The sequence below is a fragment of the Cavia porcellus genome, unplaced genomic scaffold (assembly GCF_034190915.1).
Source record: "Cavia porcellus strain 051 isolate PalLab524CR breed Dunkin Hartley unplaced genomic scaffold, mCavPor4.1 scaffold_24, whole genome shotgun sequence".
NCBI classification, from domain to species: Eukaryota; Metazoa; Chordata; class Mammalia; order Rodentia; family Caviidae; genus Cavia; species Cavia porcellus.
Genome location: NW_026947507.1, coordinates 43,017,566 through 43,038,373, shown reverse-complemented (window position 1 = coordinate 43,038,373; position 20,808 = coordinate 43,017,566). Strand labels below are relative to the sequence as shown.

Sequence of the window (20,808 nt, the reverse complement as noted above, 5' to 3'; positions counted from 1 at the left end):
CCCAGCACTTGGGAGGTTGAGGCAAGAGGATCGTTGTAAGTTCGAGACCAGCCTGGGCTACAAAGTGAGCTCAAGGCCAGCCTGAAATGCATAGTGAGACCCTGTCTCAAAAAGACAAAAAAAAAAAAAATGCTACTTAGGGAAAAAAAAGATGATTTGCATTTTGATCTGCCTTACTGCCACTTTCTAAAATAGGCACACAATTCTTTGCAACCTTTTAAAAGTTTTGCTTCACCGATGATACCTTTAATTTTTGGAGAATCCTATCAGCTATATGCTTGTTCACAGTTTATAATTTAATCTTTTTAAGGATTTTTAAGGGTAATTGCTTTAAAATTCACCTGTTCACCTTTTACCAAGTACTGCCAGCTCTGGAGTTGCTGCTGTGCCTCCTGACTGGTCCCCCTCTAGAGCCTTTACAAGGTGGCTCAAGGGCACCCTAACCAGGAGTGTGTGGCACAGCTTACATGATGCGTGCCTTTTCTCTTCCGATGGCCATCTTTACAAGGCCAGTTCACATCAAAACTTCCATTACATAAGCCCAAACGTTTGTCTTCCCAAGGCCCAGGACCTCTATTCCTTCCTATTAACACAAACAATGGTGGCCAATATGTTTTCAGCTTTTTTAAGCCTTCAACAAGTCACAGAGGAACCTTCCCCAAATCAGTTTTCATGTGAATTTGGCTCCCGTCCTTTAGTTAGAGCCTTTTGATCAGCAACAGCCAAACTTCAATCACCTTGGGCACCCATATCTGATACCAAGGCCAAGCAACTATGCTACTTCAGCTCTCCCCACTGCTGCTAAAAGTGTACAAACTGATTCATAAAATTTAAGATCAAAGATGATTCATAAAATTTAAAGTATTTTATTTGTTCCCGTTACATGCTTGGAATAGGCAGGGACAATGTTTCTCTGTGAACTCACAGGCTATCTTGATCAGAAGTCTAAAAAATTTTTCTTTTAAGACAAGGAGTTGGGGGGCTAGGGATTTAGCTCAGCGGCATAAGCGCCTGCCTTGCAAGCAGGCGGTCATGAGTTCGATCCCCGGTACCGATAAAAAAAGAAAAAAAACAAAACAAAACAAAAAAAAGGGATGAGGGGGAAACAGGAAAAGGCTCAAAGAGGAAACAAGTGGGGGAAAGAGAACAATTCTTGAAAGCATGATTGCTTGCTTGAACCTGGATCAGAATTGAGAAATCCAAAAACAGTACAGCAGTTGCCATGAGACTGGTGGGCGTCAGGGTGGGATCACAGAGAAGTCAAGCTGACAACTCTGCAGAAGACAGGTGCAAAGGACAGGAGCAATTTTGGGAGAGTCTGAGGAGGCCAATTGGAGAGGCAGAAGAGGATCTTGGCAGCACTCAAGAGGAAGGCAAGATAAACAACTCTGCAGCCAGGAGAGGCATGGGGTCTCTGGGTGGGGCCATGGTGGGAGACGAGGCCAGGAAGGTGAGCAGACCAGGGCTGCCAAGCCCCAAGACAAGGCAGAAGCCCCAGAGCCCCGAAGAAAACCATCCAGCAGCAGTACTATGCACTGCTAGGCCTCACCTCCCCCACAGCTCACTGTTAGCAGCGCTCAGGCTGGGAAGGGAGCAGGAGGAGGAAGCGGAAGCAGGGCCCACAGGACTGTGCATCAAAGCATCTAGCCGGCACACTCTGGTCTGTCACCCATGGTGAGAATCACTACAGCAGGGTAAGAGTAAATGAAATGTGATGTTCAGACTATCTCCTGGTCTAGCCTTCAACTTTCTCCTTTATAATTTAATTCTGTTCCAAGGCTGGCTAAGCTGAAAGTTTCCTGATTCTTTTCTTGGAAGCTTAGCTCTCATTTCCAAAGGCCGTGCGTGTAAACTTATCAAAGATCAGGTCTGCAGGGCACTCCGCTCTCAATATTATTGTGGTTTTCCTAGTCTTTGGCTGGAAATTTCTTTAACAATCAGATTTCTTACAATTCCAATAGAAAAGCTATCATTAAGGTAAGCACAGCAATGCTGGAGACCACGTGAGGGCCTCATTCAACTGAAACAGGCACTGACCCCTCCCACCTCAAGAATCTTAAAACCATTTAAAAACATGGGTAGTACTGAACCTTATGGTATTTTTCTATACATAGAAGCCTAAAGTAAAGTTTAATTTACAAAGTAGGCATAGTAAGAAATAACAATTAAAAACAACCATGATGATATAGTGTAATAATTAAAGTTATGTGGACGTGGTTTCTTTCTCCAAAAATATCTACTGAAATCTGACAAAATTCGCCTCTAATAACTGAAACCACAGGCAGGTGGCAACTGCTGGGTGTGAACTGCTGGGCGCCACAGCTGGGGCTCAAAGCCAGGTACTGAATAATCCTAAGTGATCCTCTTTAAATTTGAGCAATTGTGTAAATTATTATAGGTATCTTCCAGCCAAAGATTTCATAAAGCAGATAACCCCTCTCTTTCTACACATTTTTCTTGAAAATTGGAAAAAAAAAAACTTTTTCAAGTAACAGACTAAAAATTCACAGTAAAAAACTCAAGTAACACAGAAGCATTAAGTGAACTCAGAATCTCCCTAGTCGTCAAGTACACGTCTCCCCAGAGGAACCACTGTGTTGAGACTGTAGGTTCACCCTTCCATCATTCCGGCCCACACATTTTCTCTAAACACTGAGACAGAGTTGAATTAATGCAGCACGGACAGTTTTCATGAAATAGTTCTTTACACCAATCTCCAGCCTCTGTACCACCAAAAAAACAAAAAAACCAAAAATAACCCAGCACCTTCTACTTAGGAAAGAGGAGAGAAATTTTTATAAAGAAATCAGTGCCGTATTCAACTATATTTTAAGTCAAGCAGAGTTTCAAACAAGTCTATCCATATTTTAGTAATAATAACAGAGAACAGAATTACAATTTAACCACAGCCTCTGAAACAAAAACCCCAAAAATGTAGATAAAACTGAATTTCCTGTAAGTTCCAAGTAACTTCAGAGAATGGTCAACTGAAATACAGCCCTTGCGCCCACTTTAGTACACTCATCCATCCCCTGGCAGACAGGGAACTGCTCCCACACCCCAGAAGTTGCGTTAGGATAGGGCTCCAGTTGGAGTTGGTGGCACCGCAGGTTTCTGAGGGCCTTGCTTGGGAACCAGGGGGATGAGTCAGCCAGCCATGGAGGGACCACACTTTGGAATGACCAGTTTTGTGCCAAAATATGGCACACAGGGAATCTGTGTTACAGTTGCTAGGAGACTGGGCAGAACTGGTCAGAGTGCAAACAGCTTTCCATAAACCTCTGGCCCCCTGCTATGCCAACCAGCAGCTTCAGGTCTGGAAGAAGGCTGAGAGCTTACAGGGCTTTTATAAACAAACAGGGAAAGCGTTCTCAGTTTTGAGGAAAAAACTTCCAGTACTTCAGGCTTACACAACAGAAGAGCTTTACAAGCACCAAGTAATGAACCAAATCGCTTACCTTCGGCTGACCCCTGGGTTTCCAAGAGAAATGTTGCCATGGACATGAAAGAAAACAAAGTTTGAAAAATAGTTTAGAAAACTCCTTTTGAAAGGTACAAAGATAATAAACATGATGTTACATTGTAAAGAAAAAATATTACCTGTGAAACCAAAGAGTAACTGAAAGGTAAATTAACTTTTAGGATAAGATGCTCATTATAAAAATCTAACTCGTGTCTCTCGCATAGGAGAAAGATTCTTTGAATACAAGGTAATTTCAAAACCCCTATCTATCTGCCTTTTGTGCTTTTGTTTATTCTTATATATGGCTTGTAAATATTTTAAAGATTTTAAAAATCTTTACTTCATACACCTGATGTCACTTCAAGTTGTTCTCACTGCTTGTCAGCCTACTTGCTTATTTATACAGACACTTCTATAAAAAATGAATTGTGAGGGGCTGGGGCTTTAGCTCAGAGGCTTAAAGTGCCTGCCTGCCAAGCGTGATGTCATGAGTTTGATCCCCACTATAAAAAAAAAAAGAATCGTGCTCTAGGTTACAAAAAAGGTTAGCGAGACAACCAATCCCCTGCCAGTTTACCGAATTACTCATCACTTATATCTCTGTACCTACCAGGCACTACTAACCTCCCCCGACCTTCCCTCTGAAACTACCACTAGCTTGTATCTCCTCAGGGTACAGGTGCAAACTTAGCGTGAGTATCCAGTATAACTATCTCAAACTCAGAAAAAAGTTGCATCTGGCTGTTAATCTGTATGTATGATAATTAACTTTAAGGACTTATAAATGAATCTGATGCTGGCAATAAAATAAGGAGGAGTAGAAGAGAAGAGGAAAAATTGATATGTGTTAGGTACATACACCAATACAATAAATGTAATCATTATGTACTGCACATGTACCAATAAAAATATAAAATACTTAAAAAAATTATGAGAAAAGTACAAAGAACTCTTGGAGACCCTTCACCCAAATTCACTAGTTCTCATAGATCTTCACCTACAGTTAACTTTGCCACATGTATTTTAATGTCCTTTCCTTCTCCACCTCCACAGAAACTGTACACATACACATATTTTGTTTTCTGACCACTTGGAAGTTACAGAAATGTCCCTTCCACCTTAAATAGCCCAGGGTTTAATTCTTAAAAACAACAATGCCCACTTCCACAATCATAGAATAGTATCAAAATCAGACAATAATAAAGTATTTTTGATATTGGCATAAAATAGAAACAATAACTGATCCTTCCCAGAGAATCAAAACTCCCCAACTACAACCTGAAACTTTAAAGCAAACTGTACATGCAACTGTTTTCTGTACATCTTGTGCCTTCATCTCACAGAATTTTCTCTCACAAGAAACATCACAAGCCAGGCATGGTGGCGCACACCTGTAATCCCAGCACTTGGGAGACTGAGGCAGGAGAATCGAGTTGGAGACCAGCCTGGGCTACAAAGTGAGCTCAAGGACAGCCTGAACTGCACAGTGAGACCCTGTCTCAAAAAAAAAAAAAAAAAAAAAAAAAGACATTTAACATCTATTTGTACCAAGTGATTTCAGGTAAGAACATGAAAACATGGAATGTCTAGCAAACAAGTGACATATGCATGATGGATTTAAGATTAACACCCAATGTGTCTAACACATAAAAGAAAATAATTTCTCTGTAATAAGAGATGTGGAAAATTTCCTGACCAAAACAGTCATGAGATCTACTAGCATATGCTACCAACTTTTTATTCATCTTTGGATGCAACACAGACTCTCCGCAGTGTTAAAAGCCCAGCTGTAGCTGCAATCCCAAAGCAGGCCAAGTGCACTGCACACTACCTCATTTAAGCCTCACAGTAATTCTGCAAGATGCTATTGTGATTTGTTTTGCAGATGAGAAACCTACATCTCAGAAAGCTAATAACCAGTCATGAATCTGAGATGCAAAACAAAGTCTTTTGACTCTCAGGTCTCTGGTCCTTTCCCCTCCCACGCTGTCAGAACAATACGGACTTAAGAACCCATGAGTCACATATTAACAACTGTCTCTACTAACATTTCTCAATGTATTAATTTCCTCCATTCTAATTACCCAATAAAAACACATGTATCCAACACAAGTATGTTAGCCAGTGTACATTTCTATTAATTATGTACTATGTATGAAACTAAAGATTGCCTTTTCTTTTAAAAAAGAAGTTATTTGTGATATTTCAAGTTTATGTATTTTATGTAATAAGCTTTTCCTAACCAACAATACACAAATGTGAAATTCAATAATACATGACACATTCCAGAAGAATCTATAGGACTAACCGGAATTCAAAACAGTGTAATAGAAACAGAAACAAACCAGGAAATTAATTACAGAGCTAAGTTTCCAAGTAGGGATTCTGGTAACTAGCACAGCAAAGCTCAAATAACCTGTATTGCCATGGGACACTCAAAGATGTAATTATAGCTCGGCACACAAATAAATAAGTTAATTAATTAAGTACACCTTTTCAAAGTGTATTTGCAATTCAATACAGCCATGTACCACTGATCTCAAGATTCCTTATTGAGAAACCTCAGCCTATCCACATCATTGTGGATGCTCAGGAAGCAAAGAAATCCAGCTCCTGACCAATCAGAAGAGATGTTATAAAATAGGTGTCTTACAGTCTTCATTCCTCAGCTGAGCTGAATTACTTTTCTTGTTTTGTTGGTTTACTTTATTTGGAAATGCTTTCAAATTAAAAAAAAAATTCCCAAAATGGTGCAAACAAACCATTCCTACACACTCTTCATCAAGCTTCCCCAAACATTTTTCCATAACCATAGTTACAATGGCCAAAATCTGCAAATTAACCATCAACACACAGTTTATTAAGTAATTTTCAGGCAGATTTATCTAAACTTTATCAGCTGTCCCTAATCCACATCCTATTTTCTGGTCCAAGACTGCACACTGCCTATACCTGTCATGCCTCCCTGCAAACCAGTACAGTTTATCTCTCGTGGACATTTGAAGAGTACTGGCCACTTGTTTTGTACATTATCGCTCAATCTGGGTTTGCTTAAGGCTTCCCAATGACTAAATTCAGGCTAGCATTCTAGCAGGCATAACCCTGCGAGAAGGCAGTTGATAGCCCTATCGCATTACTGCTCAAGTAACTTCTGCTCACTTGGTTAGGGGTATGACTGTTACATTTCCCACTGTAACACTGCAGTTTTCCCTCTGTAATTCATAAGCACCTTGTGCGGAAGATTTCAAGACTGAGTAAATAGTCACAAGACTTTCACCTACAAATTTTACATTCATTTATGATTTTTGCTCTCAATGACTAACATCTCCCAAACAGTTACTGTCTTGTTACTAGGGATGGAAATGTTAACAGGATTGACACGTATGGAGGTACTTGTATAAAATAGATATGATAAATGTTATGGTGTACAGTTAGAATAAGAATTGTTATCTGTGAATAGCTACTATCTCACACTCCTTTTTACTGATCTGGTTTAGGGGTTATATCCGCTTTCCATTTAAATACAGTAAGTCACACCATAAAAATAAGTTGAACAATACTCCTAATCTCTAGCATGCCAAAATATGAAGAAAAAAAATTTAGTGATGACTTTACAATAAACTGATGATCTTAATATTTTTTATTCATACTTTTGACCATTTCAAAACTCAAACTGCTACTGGATCCTGTTATGGTTTAGATATGAAGCATGACCCCAACATTCATGTTGAGGGCTTGATCCCCAGTGCTGCAATATTCAGAGGTGGGGACTACAAAGGTGACTGAGTCATCAGAACACTAATGTCATCAGTGGATTAACCCAGTGATGAGTTCATAGCTGAACAGGATGTTACGAGGCAGGGCCAGGTTGGGGGAAGTAGGCACTGGGACTGTGCTTTCCAAGGTGTATCTTTTCTTGGTCTCTTCCCCTTCACTCTGCTTCCTGGCTGCCAGTGGGTGAACACTGCTCCTCAGCCAAATTCGTCTTCCTTGAAGTTTCTGCCTCCGAGCCAGCAGACTATGGACTGAAACCACAAGCCCACATAAATCCTCCTTCCTTTAAATTACTAGTGTCAGGTGTGGCGTCCCAGCAACAGAAAGGTGACTAACATAGGTCTAAAAACAAACCACCCAGTGTCCTGTATGTATAAAACATAAAGTAGTATCAGTGAAGCGATGTACTGTAAATCAGTTACTGCTGGTAAACACTGTAATCAAACGTTAAATCCAGACACCATCGTCTCTTTTATTTCTAAAAATTTAAGTTGCTGAAATCTTCACAATTAGAAATATTTGGAATCTGTTTTCATTAGAGGCTATTCCAACTCAGTCTGCAATCTATAACAAGATTCCTTGCCAACCCAGTCTAAAAAGGATGTATAGATCACAAAGAGCTTATTCTAGTACAACCACACTGCGTAATGATACTGCTGCTTTTTCGGAATTAGCTGGCAGTACCAGCAACCAAACAACAATCTGTGTGCTCATCATTATTTTGTCTTGGTCGCCCTTCCCCAGTGTCCTTTTCACACAAGGCATAGGACTGACCTGACCAAAAACCTACACACCAATTAGATTCTCGGAACGAAGTTCTCAACTTTTGTTTATCTAGCTACTAACTCAGTGAGAAGTTACTGATACATAAAAAGCCCCATTCATTATTTCTGCAACATCTGGAATATGAAGCATAAAATTTAACAGCATCACTGATATTGTTTATGGAGAACAACATTCAGGAGGTAGAGAGGTGTGAAAACTCTACTAGTGAAGGTAAAAACCAAACAGGAGTGAGTTCAGGGTCTTTTCCCTAAGCTAGTTCCCAGCTAGGTTGCCCAGGCTGTGCTTAAAATTGTGATCCTTCTGCCTCAGTCTTCCAAAATGCTGGGATTATGGGTGTGTACTACCATGCCCAGCTGATACAAACCTTTTTACGTATTTGTCATCTCAGAGAACCTATGTCTCTGAAGCATAGTGTTCATTTGTCTGAGACACCAACACAAGGCTTTCTGTTTGCTTAGCAAATGTTTTTGGGGCTCTTTAGGTTGATAGCCCTACACACACCTCTCCAATTCCATCTTGTACCAATCTTTCTTCTCCCAACGTAAGAGTTTTTCCTTTTTTATAAATACTTTATTTATTGATTTTTTTGAGCCTGGGTTTCACTATGTATTTCAGACAGGGCTTAAACTTATTATGTAGCCAGGCTGGACTCCAACTCACAGCAAGCCTGCCTTAAGTCTCCCAAGTGCCACCATGCCTGGCAAAAGTTTTCGAATTGGTCTGGTGTATCCATTGCCCTTGCAGCTTTCATGCAATGTTTTCTTTCTACCTTGAACTCTTCATTCATATGAAGCACTGAAATGAATAACTGCTATTCATTTATAACTTCTCCATTTACTCATTATTTTCCTAGTTGTAGCTTTCTTAAATATCCCTTATATAACTCTTAATCACAGTATTGTACACAGAATGAAACAATTTGTTCTTCTTTCCAAAATCACCTAAAAACATTAAAGCAAATGAGAATCAGAATACGAACTACATTCAGTGAAACCAGGAGCTATAACTGAAGCATATGACATAAAGACAGAATGTTTCCACAGAATGCAAAAAAAAAGAAAGAAAAAAAGATCAGTAAAGAGTTGTGCCGAATATCCTCCCAGAAGGTAAAGAAGGAACCTAAAAAGTGAGAGGATGCTGGAAGGAGTAGGTGGCCCTCCAGTTCCAATGCTCGTCTTAACAATCAGGTTACTATTTCTCATATGGTCCTTGGGGAAACTTCTATAATTCAAGAAGACAGTTTGATAACCCTGTTCTACTGGAATCATCCATTCATACAAACACTGCTGGTTAAGAATAGAAAGGGATCCAAAGACTGTAACTACTGAGCCACAACTTAAATATTTCACAACCCTGCAACCTTAGAAATATTAAAAGCCTACTCTATAAATTACATAACTTCAAACTGTTTTACTGGGCAAATAATTCTTTTGTTTTTTATCGGTACCAGGGATTGAACTTACGACCACACGCTTGCAAGCAGGCGCTTATGCCACTGAGCTAAATCCCCAGCCCCTGGGCAAATAATTCAAAACCTACACTCATTACTGACTCAGTCAATCACTTGCAATTCACCTGCCTTTTCTCATCTGCCAAACACACTGGCCCAATGGGCTTTTAATTTACCATCCATTTTCATAAGAACATTTAAATTTGGCCAAAGAATACTGGTTTACTTGTGGGGCTTCCTATTAAATATATAGCACATTAACGGAGTAACATACATTCATTTGAATAACTGACAATTAAAATCACTTTGAAGTTATATACAGAGAGTAGGATGTACCACTGAAGCATTCTTAGACTCCAAGAATAGAAAGGTCTAATTCTTACTTTTCTCAAAATTTGTGTTATTTTCCCTTCATTAGATTAATATTTTTTTCTTGATTGAACTGCACTTATCTGGAAGCGCTTTCATTATAAGTGAATAAACTAACTGCCCCAGTCTCCTATCCCTTTGTACTTCAGTTTCCAACCCACAGGCCCCATATAGCCCATGGATCCACTGTGTTTAGTCCTACAGCACTGTACTGACCAAAAGTGGAAAATTAGAAGGTTTCACATGAGGAAATCTGGAATTCCACATCCGCCTGTAAACAGAACTGGCCTCAGTTCCCACACAGCAACCACAGCTGCATCTGAGCCACCACTGTCTCATACAAAACTAGGCAGCCAGTTTCACAGTCCTGCTACAGAAAGGGGAGGGGGAGAAAAAAGCTTTCCTTCAGACTGGAAGAAAGCACAATGGCTCACAAATTCATACCCATAAAGACATTTCCAAATCCAAGACCTGACACTCTGACACAGACATCACAGTAACTGTTAGGACCACATTACAGATTGCATCCACCCCTTTAAATAGCATGATCTACTTTAAGATGCCAACACACACTCCTGGCTACCAAACTCTAAACCAGGGCTCCCAAACATGTCATTCATAGCAGTAATGTCATCACAGTTAGGAGCTGAGAAGTCAAATTAAAGCTAAGCCACTGTATTCAGTATAAGCAGCGACAGGTCTAGAATTCAGACTTCGGGTGGCAAGCCTGGGAACACCAAAGGGAAAAACACTGACACAGGGGAAGTGTCCTGCACTCTGACGCCCACCACACTTGGTGAATGTGACATGCCATCATCAGTGTGGCTGCGTTTCTTGATGCAATGCTGTCTGAAGTCTAATTCAGGTAGCAGGTTGAGAAAAACTTCAGTTTCTAGCTCATTATTATAATTACTCCCCAAATTTATTGCTCAGTAAGAAACTTCCCTTAGGTTCCACGAGTAAATATCCAATTTCGAAGCATTTCCCAACCACTCACTTCACTCCTCACGAGGAAAGAAAGTGATTAGTTCAGCAAATGCCACTGTGCTTAGCCCTTTCCTGAGACAGGGATTGCATCTCCGTAATGTCGGTCAATCTCATTTTCTCTTTTTCTGCCTCACAGTCATTTGGGAAGCAAATATTTACTATGTGTGTCTAGTATGTGCCAGGCACCAAGCTAAGCCCTGGGGAAACTACCTTGAATAATCTGCCGAATCTCAGCACCGTAGAAGCTTAAACTCTATCATAACAGAAAGAATGAATGAATTTGTAATACAGTAAAGCTAAGGAGAAAAGTTAAGCAGTTATTAAGTGGACAGGACGTACAGAAGAGGAGGTAGGGATGACATTTTGAACACAGTCATCCAAGTGGAATTAAGGAGATTCCATGTGGCTGACCATGGCACACACTGCCCTGTCCCTTTGTCCCCTGCTGCATCTACCACACAGCTTTCTAATACAGGGGACAGTGTGATGGGGACACTGACAATGGCCAACCATATGTGACCAAACCCTGACTACAACTTCCTCTATCATCAGCTCAGAATAGCTAGGGCCTGGTCAACAACACCCAGCTTCTCTGTTTTTGCCAAATCGGAGAAAGTGGAACATACTCTCCCATAGCAACCACCTACGACACCAATTATGGGTATCCTGTTTCCGGTTTCCCCATGCCAACAGCCCCTACTTCAGTATAGCTGAAGTCTCCCTCTTCTCCACTCTATGGCATCCACCTAGCCCACCCTCCCCTGCCCAAAATGGGCACTCCTTGCTATCACAAGCTCTGATTAGGAGGCCTCTTTGTGCTCCTGCGGGTATTCTTCAGTAGGCTAATTAGCTAACATTTTAGAAAAGAAATAACCCTCTGGGAAATAAATACAAATGAAAAACAACAGTCAAACAACATCAACTTGCAAATTTGTGTTTCTAAAATCAGTACTTTCAAAATAGACTAGAAAGCAATGGACAGAAGAGGAAGAAGGGGAGGGCACCAGGAACTATCAACTTAAGAGAGAAGATGCACTACGAACCTCAAGCACTACAGAAAGACTAGAAGCTCCCTTTGTCTGTGCTTTCCTGTCTTAGTCACTTTCCTTCCCACTGGAACAAAATACTGACCCCTGCAACTTAAAAGGAGAGGTCTATTCTGGCTCACAGTTTCAGCGCATAGCTGGCTCCAAGGCAGAAACTAGCACGGAAGAGAGGTGGCTGGTGGAACAAAGCTGCTCAGGTCACGGCAGCCAAGAAGCAAGCAGAGAGAGAGGGAGGAGCCAGAGAGAGAGATGCGCCCTTCCAGGTCATGGTTCCAGTAGGGCCTCTTCCTCACAGGCCCCACCTCCCAACAGCACATTTAGCCGTGGTACCCTCCTGATCCAATCACCTCCAAAATGCCCCACCAGTGGGTACATGAGCGCTTGGAGGGACATTCTGGACCTAAACCTTAACACTCCCCATTTTGGTGGGGGAAGGGTTACTTTTTGTTCTGAGGCGGGGTCTCACTATATTGCTCAGGGTGGCCTCAAACTCCTTGGGCCAAGTGACCCTTCTACCGCAGCCTGCCGTAGCAAGGACAGAGACACACACCGTTGTACCTGGCTCACTGAATATGTTCTTAAGGTTCATTCATGAAGAACATATCATCAGTATAGTACTCTGCTTCTTCTGGCAAAGGAAAAATTTTGTTTATCCACTGATCAGCTAATAGAAATTTAAGCTGTTTCACATTTGGGGTTAATACCAACAGCAATGCTAGAAACATGCAAGGGTAAATCCTGTGTACACACTTCTTATTCTTTCTCTTGAACAAATACATATCTAAGAGTAGAACTACTAGGTCACATAGTTCATATCCACAAGTATATTTAACTGTTCAGGAAAGTCGAACTGTTTTCCAAAGTATATATACCCTTTCACATTCCCACATGCAACATATGAGAGTACAACTGCTCTAAGTCTTCTCAACAATGCTGTGCCTTTCTGACTTATAAACATTCGCTGCTGTGTGCCGGGACATCTCACCACAGCGTTAAGCTGCATTTCTCTAAAGACCAATGATGCTGAGAGCCTTGTAAAAATGTGTTACAGTTTATTCTAAAGAACAAAAAACTTTTCACAATTTAATTTCTATGCACATCAGACATATTATAGAGATTAATTAGCCAAATCCAGACTACTTTCTTATCACCATTCATAATGATTTCTCTATTTTGTACTGTTCCTTTATCTCTTAACCACTTTCACAGTCTTCATGCAAGATGTTCATTTTTATTTCCCTGGGATACTTAAGTAGAACTGTTGAGTCACATGGGAAATACATATTTGTACACTTCACAAACTTGTTTCATGGCAAACTGCTCATCTGACACTCAGGTCAACCTTTTCTGGATCAGGCTCACAATGTACTAGTTTGTTTTAGTAAATTATATTTTGATTGCCACTGCTCATACAAAATGACTCAACACACGCTCTTCAAGCATTATAGGAAAGTAGTCATTGTTCTAGTAAGTTTTCTAATTTACTAAAATAATACTGAAGTGTCTATAATTAGGTGGCACCAAGAACATAACAGTTCGGGGTTGGGGATTTAGCTCAGCGGCATAAGCACCTGCCTTGCAAGCCGGCAGTCATGAGTTCGATCCCCAGTACCAATAAAAAAGAAAAAGACAAAAAAAAAAAAAAAAAAAAAAAAAGAACGTAACAGTTCAAGCTCCAGGAAACTACACAGTTGAAGAACTCTAGAGATCCGGCCATGGTGGGACTCAGGCAGCTTATTCACCCACCCTCTTGGTAAGTGCCTGCAGCATGGGCCAGGAGGAGAACCAGAACTCCTGAGATCTGGCCATGGTAAAACTCAAACAGCTTATTCACCCACCCTCCTGGTAAGGGCCTGAGGCATGGGCCAAGAGGAAAACCATTACCTGTGAGCCTACTGCCATGCAGGCTAAAAATCAAGCACTCTTCCCCTCCCCCTCATAGCTACTGGGGATAGATGTCTCAGCATCTCTTGGGAGGATGGCCATATGCAGTATAGCAAATATGTGGGATTTCCTTCTACCTTCTGTTTGAAGGCAAAGGTTGTTTTCACTGTTTTGTTATGTTTCTTTTGCTCTATTCAGTACTTTCAATTGGTTTTATAATGTTCTATTTTTGGTTTGATTTTGCTATACCTAATTGACTGGACAACTATTGTGAAGTTAAGGAGATATACCATAGTACCTGTTACTACTATCCCAGTATCCTACCGTGAAATCTTATACCAATTTTACTGTACTGTCTCGATTGGCTTTGGTCTGTCTTGTGCTATTGCATTTTTACTACTTTCAAAATAAAATTAAAGGACTTCCGGGAGAACATGGCAGACAGATAGCAGCAGCTACAGAGACTCTCTGAAAGACCCAGCTTAAAATCCAGGAATGGTGTGGGGTGAGGAATCCTAAGCAAGAGGAGATATGTCCTGCTGACCCAAGAATGAACTGGGCTGAGAGAAACCAACTGGGAATGCAGTCCTGGTGCTACAACAGGAACAGATAAAGCCTCAGCGTGGAAGCTGGAGCCCACACCATTGGAAGCCACAATTTGGTTTCCTGCTGCTGCAGCTGCCTTTGAATCGGCTTGGCATGGGGAGAGAGACACACGAAAGCTCTGAGAATGGGAATCGGTGAATAGAGTTAAGAGTGGGACAGGTGGGGAGCCGTGCATCGACCTGTGGTGAGTGAGGGAAACTGGGACTCTTCCACGGTCCAGAGGCTCTAACAGAGGACATTCTGGGACCGGGCAGACTTGCCAAAACAGGACGCTGTAGTGACTTCAGTCACATATCCCCCTCTCAAGCGGGAGTGGTGAGCAGTGCCTAGCCTACGTGACGCTGCTGGCTGAGACCCAGTAGACTAGCACAACCCAGGTCCCAGCGTCTGAAGGTGACCTGGAAGGGTGGGCCCCACATAGGCTGCCCTGTCCATAACTCCCTGGTGCGCTGCGGTGCACGGGAACACCTAGCTGGTGCAATTCAATCAGACTGTGGCCAACAGGGAAGGAAGCTGGGCCTCCTATATACGCTTGCGTATATAAGGAACAAAGAATATGGGAAGAGGGAGCAACAAGAAAGGCTCCTCGGCCCCCAACCCTGAGAAACAGACAATAGCAGACACAGCACCAATAGACATAAAGCGGTATCTCCAGAGCCTCATAGACGAGTTCAGGAATGAAGTTAATAATGACCTGAAGCTAGACTTAAGTAGAATAGTTAGAGAAATGCTAAGCACCACCCAAGAAAAAACAGATGGTGGAATGGAAGAACAGAAAAAGGGGGAGAATTGTTTGATGGAGAAAATAGAGAAAGCATAGAATACATGAAGCAGGTTCAAAGAGATCACCAGGAAACTAAAAACTCTATCAAAAGCTGGCATAACAGCTTGAAAGAAACTAAGGATAGATTATCTGAACTAGAGGACAGATTTGTAATATGGGAGCATGAAATGAAAAACTTCTTAAAAATAACAAATAAACAAACAGCAATAATACAAAGACTAGAAGATGATAAGAGGATCTATAACTTAAGAATTAAGAACATAAAAGAAGAGGTAGGGACACAAACAAATGAACTACAAAAGTTACTCGCAGAAATAATTCAGGAGAATTTTCCTAATTTAGCAAAAGGTAAAGATGCTCAGATGTATGAATCATTCAGGACCCCAGCCACCTACAACCCAAACAGAGCTACACCCAGGCATATAATAATCAAAATACCAGAAATCCAGTATAAGAACAGAATATTAAAAGCTGTCAGAGACAAGAAACATCACTTACAAGGGAACACCCATCAGAATTACAGCAGACTTCTCGGCACAAACAATCAAATCACGAAGAGCATGGGGCAAAATAATTCAAGCTTTGAAAGAAAATAACCTCCAGGGCTAGGGATTTAGCTCGGCGGCATAAGCACCTGCCTTGCAAGCAGGCAGTTGTGAGTTCGATCCCTGGTACCAATAAAAAAACGATAAAGACCAAAAAAAAAAAAGATAATAACCTCCAGCTAAGATTGGTATATCCTGCACAACTATCCCTGGAAATTGATGGAAAAACAAGGTGCTTCCAGGATAAAGGGGAATATGCAACCACCAATTCAACTCTACAGAGAATACTGCAGGATATTCTAAAAATGAAAAATACGAAGAATCCAGAAATAGTGGCAGAGTGGCCACAATAAATGGAGCAGAAAACAAAATGAAGAAGACAAACTGACAGCTAATGAAAGAAAAAGAGCTCAACAGAAATGAGGCAGAGAAGATTGGATGATAGGAACAGCTATTTTGGAGAAAACGATGTCATAATAGGTAATGCTGATTTAGTATCATCTTGTTTTGAAGTCTCATCAAGCTTTTGTTCTTCTGTCTCCATTGGTCTTAACATGTGGTATCTTATTGGATTTTATTATATGTGATAGTATAAACAAAAACTTTTATAGACAAGGAGATTATACAGAAACCATTGTTCATTTTCTGTTAGTTGATTCTAAATACCCTGTAATACTGTCATTCTCTTGAATGGTTTTACATTGTTTTGATATATTTGATGCTACAGTATACCAAGTTATACTCAAAGATTTCAAGGAAAGAGACACTATAGTAACTACTTTTATGTCGGGATTATCTTGTGGTGAAACACTATTTTGCTTAAATGGTTATGTTTTGATCTGCACTGTTTTGTTGTTATGCCCTCTTTTATCTCAATCTCCATTTTATTATTTACTTTTTTATTTTTATCCTTTTAATTAAGGGAAAAATAAATTTAAAAACAGTAGGATATATTATAGTAACCTACTTTGATTTACTATTAACTTGATTTGAAGCCCTGTATTGCTCTCACCATCTTGTTTTGACTAATGTTCCTCTATTCTGTTTTGCTTGATAGTATCAGATTCGAAAGTTTAGGCAACAGCTGTGAAGATAGTCGGATTCATTATGATGCCCATTCTGGTTTACTATTATCTACTTTTGAAGACCTGTAATGTCTCCAATGTTTTGGTTTTGTTGGTTTCGTTCTTTACTGTTTTGTTCAACTTTATTATAACTGATGATATAGGCAACTCTATTAGAGATAGGAGGAGGCATTATGGTAACCATTGTTGATCACCTTGTATTATGTTTTTACATTATCTATTATGTCCACCCTTTTGATTTGACCGACTCTGTGCTGTTATGTCACATTTGGTTTTACTCTCTTTCAAAAAAAGTAATAAGAACTGTGGGAGCAATAAAACCCAAAATGTGTAATAGTCATTGTACAAAAGAGAGGAAAAGAAAGTGCTCTAAACGATATAACTGCGTGTATATTTAAATGTATAAGATAGACAATGATATTACTGAGTTTTGTTGGATCATTGAACAGAACTGTTTGGTCTCACTGTTTGAATGTTCACTATATAAGCTTTAATTTTGTAACTTGAACAAATATTTCTAAGATGACAATATGTAATCCATTAACTAGTGATTTCCTACTGTTTTTTTCTGAAATTCTGTATAATTTGTACCCTTTTTCTGCTTTTTTTTTTTCTTTTTCTCCTTAAATAAAATTTTTTTAAAAACTACATAGTTGATGAAACAAAAACCTTATTGGGCCATTTAAGGTATTAAACTGCCTTTGTGGCATGGTGCTGTAAAGAAAAGCATGCTATACTAGGAGCTAGTAGCCCCTCATTCAGTCTACGCTCTCTGTGGTCATGGTCTTAGGATCTTAGGCAGTCACTGAGCCTCACTAAGCCACCCTGCTCTTTAGTAATCAAGTGGGGGTCCAAAGGCTATGACATGGGACCCAGGCACCCCTAAGTCCAAATGTATGCTCAATAAATGCCTATGCGCTTGCCCACCCCATGCACTACTCTCAGTATACCCCATGTATCGTCTTGATTAATCCTCACAACAACCTAAATAAAGCACAGATCCCAGTGTCATCTGCACTTTGTAGTTAAGGGAATAGAAGTTTGAAGGATCAAGGTAACTTGTTCAATGTCAACAACTAAATAGCAGGTTGGAGACCCAAAGCAAGGCAGGAGGCATCTTTATTTCTAGCAAATACTGTCTGGAAGGGACATAAGCAGAACTATGCAGGCCTTGTGGAATTACCAGTGTATTTTCTCCAAACCATGTTGTCATATCAAATTTTATCCTAAGCTATGCAAGCTGTGTGATTGCAAGCTGTGTGAGTTTCACATATGTTCCTGACCTCACAAAGCCCTATTTCCTAGCAGGTAAAAGCCCTGAAGAAATGAGCCCCTGGATCCAGGCAGAGAAGTGGTATGTGGGAAGAAGGGTAGGGAGTAAGGATACATGTAGAAGACATTTCCAACTAACTAACAAGCAAGTAGATTGTAGCAATTTTCTTGTTAACACCTGGGATCAGGGGAAGACATGGGAAATGACTTGGGTGGGAGAAAAATGAAATCTTTGAATTATTTCATGTCCCAAGACCTAGCCAACTCTTTGTCTGCCTTTAAAGTTTATGAAATTCTTTACGCTAAAATATTTTAAAGAAAGTAGCATGCTTTTGCAAGTGAGTCTGGAGTCTTGGGGTAAAAAAATAAATGAAGATATAAATTCCAATTTTAAAACTCAATTGCAAACAGGCATTGTGGTGCACATCTGATAGGAGGTTGAAGCAGGAGAATCACAAGCTGAAGTGTAGCTGGGGTAGTTTAGCAAGACCCTGTCATAAAATTTTTTTAAAAAGCAGGGGGAAAGGAAATAGCTCAGCAGCACAACACCTGCCTCGTAAGCAAGAGGTCCCAAGTTTGAGTCCTAGTACCTAAAAAGAAAGAAAAAAGAACTTAAGAGGGTACTGAAAATGTAGCTCAATATAAAGGCCTCAGGTTTAATCTTCAGTACAGAAAAGAAAAAACCCAACTGTACATGACATAATAGTAGCTGGTGTTATATGCAAGAAGTATGCTTGCACATTACCTTTGAGAAGAGGTACGGGTGCAAACTAAAGAAACAAAACATCCCAATTAGTGTTTCTGTTTCAGAAAAATCCAGTATGCAAGACTGGCTGCCAAAGGCATAAGGTGCTAAGAGAGCAAAGAAACAGGTAAACAGATTGCATACAGTGCAATTTATTAGGGAGTGTTAAGGAGAGAATATTAGGTTACTGCAGGTAACTATGATACTAATGGCTATCCTAATGAGAATAACTGTTCATGTTTCTGTGCTGGAGGAACTCAAGGCAGCCCTCCTGATGTCCCCAGGCTGCCTCGGTGTGTCTCCTGAGGAGGGGAAGAGTGAAGTGTCGCAGCAGGGACCAGTCCACAGGTGGAACACAGCTCTGGCCGCGTCCTACCCTGCAGTAGTTTGCCCTCTGGTGCCTAAATCTCCTTCCAGGAGAGAGGAGCAAGTGGACCTGGCCAGTGCAGACAATGCCATCTTTTCCCACAGCTCTACCAGGACCAAGGTGCTGATAAAGGAATAGGAACCAAAGGATTTTGTAATAGACACAAAAATCTTTGCCCTTTCGAAAGGGTACATGCCAAAACAAACAAAACAAACTCAAATGTAGAGTGATCTTTAATGATCTATCGGCTAATGAAACAATTACATTTCCTGAAAGCAAAGTATTTTGGCTTACAAAAGGAGCTGTAGCCCACGTCACAAAAGACATTCTTTTTCTCAGTTCCCTTGGACTTCACCATAAGTAGTTCTGCCAGCCTCGGTTCCCTTTAATAGCACTTTGCTTAACCTCTTAATATGAAAGTTTAGAATATGTAATACTTTTAATGCCATTATACCTCCGACATATTTGTCAAAATGATTTCATCATATGGTATGTTTCAAATACATTTTCTTGAATATACTGAAGCTCCATATTTTTCTGATCTAATTTAGGGAAAATTTTGCCATGTAGTCTAACTAGAAAGTGGCTTTATTATCAAACTCTTTATCTTATGTATTATCAAACCTTAATTATTATCAAAATAATCAGCTATCAAACATTTTCTGTAAAAATAACCGTCCTGGGCAGTAGAGACCAAGATGGTGTTTATCACAGCAGAGAAAACAGCCTCTCGGAGAGTTGTGGTCTAGAAGCTAGAATTTAGCATCCTGAGGAAGACAAGGAGGAGTGAAGTAGGTCTGCTGGACCCAGGAAAAATCTGAAGTGCAGACTGAAGCCCACAGAGAGAGTGAAGACAAACACTTCAAAGAAGAAGGCAGTAGCTGACACACCTTCTCCCTGAGATGGGTCTCACTGTGCAAGAGGAGTAGTTTGAACCAGTGGATGCACGGTCACAGTGATGGTGACAGCTTGGGGACCTCTGTAGAGAGACATGGCACTAGAGGGAGTAGTGGACTGCAATAGGCAGTGGTGAGTGTAGAGGACTTAGTCTTTCCACAGGATAGAGCAATTGGCCAAGAGCCATCTTGGAGACAGGCCAGCTGTCAGAACCCAGAACTGCTGCCGGCTTCATCTAGCAGTGGACGGTAGCAAGCCTAATGTGTTTGGTCTCAGGGTAGGCCACTGAGATTACCCACTACCCAACCAAAAAGCTACTCCTGGCTTGCTGACATAGATCAGCATGATTTGAAACTGTCTCCACAGGTTGTCTACTAGTGAAACCAGAGACAATCCTGGCAGTGGACTGACTGTCTGTCTGTCTTTCTTTCTTTCCTTTTTCTCTTTTTCCTTCATTGTTTGTATATGAATGTGAATGTGATACCTAGCCTCTTTGTGGCTGTGAATCTATTCTTTTCTTCCTTTTATCTCTTCCATCTCTTTTTCCTTCCGTCTTCTGCAGCAGTTTCCTAAAGTTGATGTGATCCCTTTTGTCCTCCAATCTTACTTCTAACCTCTTCCTCTTCTTCCACTTTTCTATTTTCTGTTTAATACATTTTAAATTTTAACTTCTGAAGGCAAAATTGACACATTAAGGAATTACATACTGCATATAATTTTCTGGCTTGCTTTACATTTTGTTATATAA

The 20,808-nt window shown here is 40.4% G+C and overlaps 1 protein-coding gene across 4 annotated transcripts in view; it reads right to left on the bottom strand.

Annotated features, from left to right (window-relative positions):
* Kif13b (kinesin family member 13B) overlaps window positions 1-20,808 on the bottom strand; it is a 178,981-nt gene that overhangs the window by 107,247 nt on the left and 50,926 nt on the right. For all 4 annotated transcript variants that reach the window (XM_063234516.1, XM_063234517.1, XM_063234519.1 and 1 more), the window contains exon 3: window positions 3,459-3,471. In XM_063234516.1, the coding sequence (XP_063090586.1) occupies window positions 3,459-3,471 (13 nt within the window). The remainder of the gene's footprint in view (window positions 1-3,458; window positions 3,472-20,808) is intronic.